A 9,203-nucleotide genomic window follows, 5' to 3' on the forward strand; every position below is an offset into this window, starting at 1 on the left:
AAACCTGAACTTGTTACTACACTTGGAACATCACCAAAACCTGAACCTGTTACTACTCCAGTAACATCACCAAAATCTGAACCTGTAACTACACCTGGAACAACCCCAAAACCTGAACCTGTTACTACAATGGCAACATCACCAAAACCTAAACCTGTTACTACACCTGAAACAACACCTAAACCTGAACCTGTTATTAGACCTGAAACATCACCCAAACCTGAACCTATTTCTACACCAGCAACATCACCAAAACATGAGCCTGTGACAACACCTGGAGCAACACCAAAACCTGAACTTGTTACTACACCAGCAACATCACAAAAACCTGAAACTGTTACTACACCTGGAACAACACCAAAACCTGTTCCTGATGCTACACCGGCAACATCACCAAAACCTGAACTTGTTACTACACTGGCAACATCACTAAAAGGTGAACCTTTTACTACACCTGGAACATCACCAAAGCCTGAACCTTTTACCACACCTGGAACAACACCAAAACCTGAACCTGTTACTACACTGGCAACATCACCAAAAACTAAACCTGTTACTATACCAGCAACAACACCAAAACCTGAACCTGAGACTACACCAGCAACATCACCAAAACCTGAACCTATTTCTGCACCTGGAACATCACCAAAACCTGAACCTGTTACTACACGGGCAACAACACCAAAACCTGAACCTATTACGACACCAGCAACATCACCAAAATCTGAACCTGTCACTACACCTCAAATATCACAAAAACCTGAACCTGTTACTACACCGCCAACATCACAAAAACCTGAACCTATTACCACACCTGGTACATCACCAAAACCTGAACCTGTTATTACACCGGCAACATCACCAAAACCTGAACTTGTTATTACACCAGCAACATCGCCAAATTTTGAACCTTTTACTACTTCAGCAACAACACCAAAACCTGAAACTGTTACTACACCAGCAACATCAAAAAAACCTGAACCTGTTACTACATCAGCAACATCACTAAAACCTGAACCTGTTACCACACCTCAAATATCACCTAAACCCGAACCTATTACTACACCAGCAACATCACCAAAACCTGAACCTGTTACCACACCTCAAATATTACCTAAACCCGAACCTATTACTACACTTGGAACATCACCAAAACCTGAAACTGTTACTACACCTGGAACAACACCAAACCCTGTTTCTGTTACTACACTGGCAACATCACCAAAACCTGAACTTGTTATTACACCTGGAACGTCACCAAAATCTGAACCTGTTACTACATCACCAAAACCTGAACCTGTTATTACACTTAGAACATCACCAAAACCTGAACCTGTTACTACACCTGGAACAACACTAAACCTGAACCTATTGCTATACTTGCAACAACACCAAAATCTGAACCTGTTACAACACCTGGAACATCACCAAAACCTGAACCTGTTACTACATCTGGAATAACACCAAAACCTGAACCTGGTAATACACAGGCAACATTACAAAAACCTGAAGCTGTTACTACACCTGCAACATCGTCAAAACCTGAACCTGTTACTACACCTGGAACACCGCCAAAACCTGAACTTGTTACTACTTTTGGAACATGACCAAAACCTGAACCTGTTACTACACCAGCAACATCACCAAAACCTGAACCTGTTACTACACCTGGAACAACACTAAAACCTGAAATTCTTACTTCACCGGCAACAACACCAAAACCTGAACTTGTTACTACACCCTCAACATCACCAAAATGTGAACCTTTTAGTATACCTGGGATATCACCAAAGTCTGAACCTGTTACCACACCTGGAACAACACCAAAACCTGAACCTGTTACTACACCTGGAACAACACCAAAACCTGAACCTGTTACTACATCTGGAACAACACCAAAACCTGAACCTGTTACTACACCTGGAACAACACCAAAACCTGGTGTTGTACACCGGCAACATCACCAAAACCTGAACGGGCACAGACCGAAGTTCAGACACAGGCCTCAATGGACTCGTTGCCCTAAATGAAAGTACTGCAAGACCTGGACCTCCTCAGTCTGGTCCTACGCCTGGAACACCGCCAAAATCTGAGCCTGCACCTGCATTAGCAACATCACCAAAACCTGAACCTGTTACTACACTGGCAACATCAACATATACTACACTGTATAGTTTATGATAATTCTCTTTATTACATAATTTTATACAATTTACAACATTCTTTCAATGACTAGTAATCATGCTTTAGTGATAAATATTGGTACATTTTCCTTCCCTAGCTAAATGAGTAATTATATATTAAATTTAATACATTTGTTGGTTGAAAGCTTCCAGAAACCACAATCAAAAATTGGTATCGCTTTCTTTTACAGCACCCAAGTTCTAGGTATTAACCAGGTAAATGTGAGGTGCAAACTCCTGAGTTCTAAGTAATTCTTTTGGTTAACATGATATGGTCCAATACAGTTTAATTAAATTACATTGAAGCTCCCATCAGGTTTTGCTATCAACTGGGTACCAATTTGGTTAAACTGATCACCAGCAAACCTAGCATATGTTGTCCTTTGGATGCTGGTATGCTCTCCAACCAGCATGATCATGCTCAGTGACCAGCTAAACGAGCACCATACCAGCATAAACTAGCGTAAACCCTTAAAATCCCAGGCTTATTACAAACTAAGACTTATTATTCAGTAACTACAGGGTCTACAGTGCAAACTGGCTGAGTTACTCTTGGCTTACAGAATTGTGCAATAAAACTTTGAATCCACCGACTGGTCCTTGTCATTCATAGGATTAACAGAATCCATGCTGGTTTGTGCTGTTTTTTCCAGCTGTATGAAGGAGAACAGACTACGTTTGAGGTTTACAGAGCAGAATGTCCTCTGGTGATCGAGCAAGAAGCATAGGTTTTACATAGTTCTAGCAAAGGCGTTGTGTCAAGTCCCAGACCATCTGCATCAGGGGTTTCTACACAAACAACCACAAAATCTTTCACACAACCCAAAAGATTTTATCAATCAGATCATTTTAATGAGATGTCTCTTCTTGTTTGGCAGCTACCGAGTGCTGGATGACGGGATTATGAGCGGAAAACTGCGGACGGAAATTTGGCTCAATGTGATAAGTTTAGATACATATTCACTATCTTTAGTCACTGAGTGGTGGTGTAAATTGTTTGGCTTCAAAGCTTCAGCTTCATCAAGAGCTTTAAGCAAAAACCATCGAGCAGTAGGTACTTGTTTCCAGTTCCCACACATGTGAAGCCTTGCACTGTGTATTCACAGCTGTATTTTCATTATTTTTATTTATGTTCAGTTTTCTTGGTTTTATCAGTCTGACATGTGGTGGCTGCTTCACTTGTAGATGGCCCAGCCTCGGGGTCTTTCCTTTTGAAAGACCCTTTTAACCATTTAATCATGATGGATACGTTCCATGTGACTGAAAAGTTAAACATTTTACAGTGATTTGCACTGAAAATATATGCATAACTAGCTAGCATTTTGCCAGAACAATTATTGAGCTTGATATAAATATGTTGTCTTATTTTTGCAAATAATCAACAATATTTGTTATATTTAAAATTACATTTGGTCAAATGTCTATTGTTACAATTTTTGTATTTACATGCATGTCTATGCTGCTAAAATGTTTTGCCTTTAAAAAAAACTGATGGCCAATGGCCCCCTGGCAGTACCACCACAGCCCACTGGGGGGCGATGCCCACAGTTTGAAAGCCACTGGTCTAGATCACAGGTTACCAACCCTGGTCCTCGAGTGCTCCCTGCAATGCATATTTTAGTGTTTTCCCTGCTCACAACACACCCACTTCAAGTCATGAAGGTAGGGAAGTGTGTACTCCAGGACTGGGGTTGGGAACCAGTGGTCTACATGAGTCAACAGGGAATGTGGACTGGCTGTAGACAAGGAGCTGTGATGTGAGGACTAATGGTAGACCTCCAAATGGTTGATGAGGCTATTAGAATTACAATATATCAGACTTCCTGAGACATCTAAGTAACATATATCTAAAAAATACACCAACATTTGAATAAGCCTTATCTAACAGTACTCACATTTTATATCCAAAACAGTTCCACAAAATTTCCTGCTTACTCACTTTTTCTCTGTAGTCCTATAGGATTTCTCAGTGGGCTCCCTTTTGTTGCATCCTGTGACATAAGTCTCAGCACCTTTGTAGCAGATCTGTGTATTTCATAAGCTTGGTGGTACAAAGATGTGTGAGAGAAAGCTGCAGTTTTTATTCTTTATAACCATAGTGCACCCATTCACTCACCTTAGACCTTTTCATAGTGCCAAAAAAAAACTCCTTTGAAATTTTATGGACTTGTACCTTGAGTATTTCCAACCATAATACATTTTCTCCAATTCAAGCATATTTGTGAGGAAAGGCAGCTACATTTTACTCAGTTCCATTAAGAGCTAAATTGAAACTAAGATCTACATTTTTGTGTTTCATTCTGTTTCATTGGTTCAGTGTCTGCGCTGCTTTGTGATTGTTCATTCCTCTCACTTTGAAGCTTCAATGTTTTATTTTAGACCAAAAGGATCCAAAAAAAGAAGAATAGAGTCTAACAATCGTCAGTTCCTATGCTGACAGATGCTGGAAGTCCTATATTTTTTCTTGTCTGCTTCAGGTAAAAGTTTAAAACAAAGGCTACCCTACTGCATTTTCATAGCAAAGTCTGCTTACATCTGTGTAATAATCTGTTTGAACGTCTAACAAAATACACATGGGAGGTAAATGCAGCAAAACAATAAAGAACAATTTTACCACAAAGAAACTCACTAGTTTATAAACCCATGGGAAAAAACTCAATTCAGTGATGATCTGAATACAGCATTTTTTGTGTACACTACCTTGTTATACATCCTAAATTAAACTTTACTAAAATGTAGGTTATTCTTACATTTAGGCTAATTTCTCTTTCACTTGTTCTATCTTTCAGAATGTTCTAATTGACTGAGTAACGTAATCTGTGACTCCAACCTCCCAAATCTCACATGTGGAAACTACACATTAATTAGCAATGAGTGTCTTCTGCACTGGTTACAGTGGTTGCTAAGCGACAAACGTAGAGCTTCCATAGACAAGTTTGCCAATGGTAGCGCTAACGCTACCATTGCAAGACCATGCTGGCCAAGAGATAAACCAGAAAAGACCACGCTGGCTGACCAGCTTCACCAGCAAAGACGATGCACGTTGACCAGCTAAACCAGCACCAGGCCAGCACTAACCAGCAAACCAGGATTTCATGCTGGTCTAAGCTGATTTTTTTTCAGCAGGTTGACCCAAGCAGGAACCAACAGTTCTAGCTCTAGTTGATACTTGAGAGACAACAAGGACCGTCTTAATAACCATGATTACCAACTTAAGTGTCCTTTTGGTCATTTTATCCAACCGTAATAGTAACTTACAAGTACAAAGTACCTCATTTGTCTAACTACTTTGCTTGCTAGTTAGCTTATTGGCTAGTATGCTACGTGAAAATGATATACCGCACTGTTCTGCATGCACAGTCATAAAAGTGTCTAAATTTACACAAACTCATGACGTAAAGCTTCAGCTTTTCTCTCTCTCTCTCTCTCGAGAGAGAGTGATGATGCAAGTTAGCTATCCCTAAGACGCTCTGCTCTATAGTGCAGGCTTCTCCTTGCCACAATCACTGCAATAAAGAATTTTATTCCAGGCCTGGCTCAATTCTGTTCAACCTCTGTTTAATGCATGGATTTGTAATGCTCTGTATATTGCAGTTCAAGTGATACCCTGTAGCAAACTACAAGGATTAATGGGTAAAACCTCTGGTACATGGACACTGGACAAGTTGTGTTGTCAGAAAATGTGTAATTAACTGTTATATAATTTTATATTGCATGCTGGACCGTTTCTGAACATCTCTCACCTAATCATGTTAGTTTGTAAACATACACAAGTATTTGATCTTTGCTTAGACAATTTTATTTTTGGCACTTTTCAGACCATAGGGGGGCTCCTTACAACTGCCTGAGCCATGGTAACCACTGTGTCTCTCTGAGGACCTCCAGTGGCTTAGAACACTACGCATCTGCTTACAGCTAGAAATGACCCCACATAATGAGTTCAGCTACTTTAACATGCACTCATTGCTGACACAGTTGTTCAAATGCGTGTACACAGCTTGTAATAGCTTGTATAATTTCCATCGAAAAGCTGTGACCAGTGGAATGGGACACTTTGAAGCAGCCACACATGAGCCTAAGGTCACCTTGCCCATTTTAAGCGCCAGCTAGACAGGTATAAAGGCCCCAGCATTGGGCTGCTGATTGATGGATTTCCATCCAATACCTTTAGGATGAGTTTGAATGATCCAGCATCAGCATCCAATGTCAGTACCTGACCTCACTAATGCTCTTATGGCTGAATACAACCAAATCCCCACAGCAATGTTCCAATATCTAGTGGAATGCCTTTTCAGAAGAGTAAAGGCTGTTACTGCAGCAAATGGGGACGAAATGGGGACGTTAATACCCTTCATTTCAGAAGAAATGCTGGATGAGCAGGTGTCTACAAACTTTTGGACGTACAGGGACGATTTCCTGGACAGAGATTAAGCCTAGTCTAAGTGTTTTCCCTTGAAAAGCCTTTTTAGTCTAGGATTAAGCTACATCTGTGTCTGGGAATCTGGGAAGGTATCAGTTATGCTTTATTGTGCTTTGTTTGTTTAGAATGATATTCTTTTAAGTATTTACCCCTATTGTCTATATGCACATTTCCTTGTCATAAAGCATCATATTCAGCTAAGCTGAATTGAAATTAAGCCACTGCTGAAGGGTACTAATGTGTCTTGGAGTAAGAGTGTGAGTTCTGCTCGTACCGTATTTTCATGAGTCAACTTTAAGGCTCTCATACATTTTCATAAACTGTTGATGTGTCCGGGGATCCACGATATCAATGCAAAACTGGTTTGACACCATTTCATGATTGACAGAGACCCATGCACCCTGTACATTTCCTTCACATTGTATGGTAGCAGCTGGTGCCTCAAGAACTTTGGAAAACAAAGAAGAGAAGCTGCTCTTCCATTGTGACAAAGAATATCAGCCATTTACATACATTTTACTCACTGCAGCTGATATGAGAACACATTGTTCAGCTAATAAGAAGAAATCAGATAGTTGAGCTGATGGAGGTGCTATAAATGAATGAATTCAGCCCTGAGAAATCTTTACCTACAAAACTGTTTTAAAAACATGCTTTGTTTACATTTATCTATACAAATCTGGCCTTAATTCCATACTGCTGCAATTGGGTGCATTAAAAATCAGGGGCACTATACATTTAAATGGACATGCTCAGCTGACCTGGCTGTAGGGGTTAGATTGCTTCAGATATAACTGGTACAGAAAGAAGGAGTATTTCATGGTGGGCTGCTCCATCTGATCTCCCCCTCTATAGTTACACTATATTGCCAAAAGTATTCGCTCACCCATCCAAATCATTGAATTCAGGTGTTCCAACCACTTCCATGGCCACAGGTGTATAAAACCACCTAGGCATGCAGACTGCTTCTACAAACATTTGTGAAAGAATGGGTCGCTCTCAGGAGCTCAGTGAATTCCAGCGTGGTACCGTGATAGTCGTGAAATTTCCTCGCTACTAAATATTCCACAGTAAATTGTCAGTGGTATTATAACAAAGTGGAAGCGATTGGGAACGACTGCAACTCAGCCACGAAGTGGTAGGCCACGTAAAACGACAGACCTCCTGCAGACCTCCAAACTTCATGTGGCCTTCAGAAGAACAGTGCATAGAGAGCTTCATGGAATGGGTTTCCATGGCGGCGCAGCTGCATCCAAGCATCACCAAGCGCAATGCAAAGCGTCGAATGCAGTGGTGTAAAGCGCCGCCATTGGACTCTAGAGCAGTGGAGACGTGTTCTCTGGAGTGACGAATCACATTTCTCTGTCTTGCAATCTGATGGACGAGTCTGGGTTTGGCGGTTGCCAGGAGAACGGTACTTGTCTGACTGCAAGTGTAAAGTTTGGTGTGGGGTTGTTTTTCAGGAGTTGGGCTCGGCCCCTTAGTTCCAGTGAAAGGAACTCTTAACGCTTCAGCAGACCACGAGATTTTGGACAATTTCATGCTGCCAACTTCGTGGGAACAGTTTGTTCCAACATGACTGCGCACCAGTGCACAAAGCAAGGTCCATAAGACATGGATGAGCGAGTTTGGTGTGGAAGAACTTGACTGGCCTGCACAGAGTCCTGACCTCAATCCGATAGAACACCTTTGGGATGAATTAGAGCTGAGACCGCGAGCCAGGCGTTCTTGTCCAACATCAGTGTCTGACCTCACAAATGCGCTGGAAGAATGGTCAAAAATTCCCATAAACACGCTCCTAAACCTTGTGGAAAGCCTTCCCAGAAGAGTGGAAGCTGTTATAGCTGTAAAGGGTGGGCCAACATCATATTAAACCCTATGGATTAAGAATGGGATGTCACTCAAGTTCATATGCGTGTGAAGGCAGACGACTGAATACTTTTGGCAATATAGTTATGTAGGCTACAGTTACGCATTGCATAACAAATCCGTATGAAACTTCCAAGTAGCTGCTGTAACTATGCAAAATGTATGAGGCATTTTTTTGTAGCTGTTGGGATAAAACTGAATCTCTATTTTTGTCATATTTGTTAATTACTTGATTTGAAAATGCCAGCTGATGTTTATGCCTTATCAAAATTTCATGATTGACAAACCAACAGAAATGCTCCAAAAAGACTTGGAATAAACTCCTGTTACATTAACTTACATTGGAAGTTAATAAGTTTTTTCTTGCTCTGCAAAGATACTATTTTGGAGATACAAGTATTTTTTCAGACTATGATGATATATGACATGGAAAATTATATGCTTTGTGTATGCAGTTAACCAAAACAAACAAAAAAAAACCACTGAAAATTCTTGACTACTGTGAGCAAATACCACATTCACATCACCAGTTTGGAAGATATATATAGTCACTGTCAGAACAAAACCTCATATCTCCAAAAGAATAACTTTACAAGAGAAGGAAAAAACATTATTAACATTCTGTAATGAAAGTCAATAGTTTTTCTTCCAAGTAATTCTGGAGCATTTCTGTTGGTCCATTCATCATGACTTTTTTTTGTTTACATGGTTTTGGTGCAATAGCAGCAACA

General features: G+C 40.5%; 1 protein-coding gene across 1 annotated transcript; it reads left to right on the top strand.

Moving 5' to 3' along the window:
* Window positions 1–1,461, top strand: LOC118811168 (mucin-2-like; the record flags this gene model as incomplete). Its single annotated transcript, XM_036575340.1, has 1 exon — window positions 1–1,461. A coding segment is annotated over one exon (1,461 nt), but the record flags the coding sequence as incomplete, so codon positions are not given.
* Window positions 1,462–9,203: the final 7,742 nt, after the last annotated feature.

Source organism: Colossoma macropomum, unplaced genomic scaffold, assembly GCF_904425465.1.
Source record: "Colossoma macropomum unplaced genomic scaffold, Colossoma_macropomum, whole genome shotgun sequence".
Classification (NCBI taxonomy): Eukaryota; Metazoa; Chordata; class Actinopteri; order Characiformes; family Serrasalmidae; genus Colossoma; species Colossoma macropomum.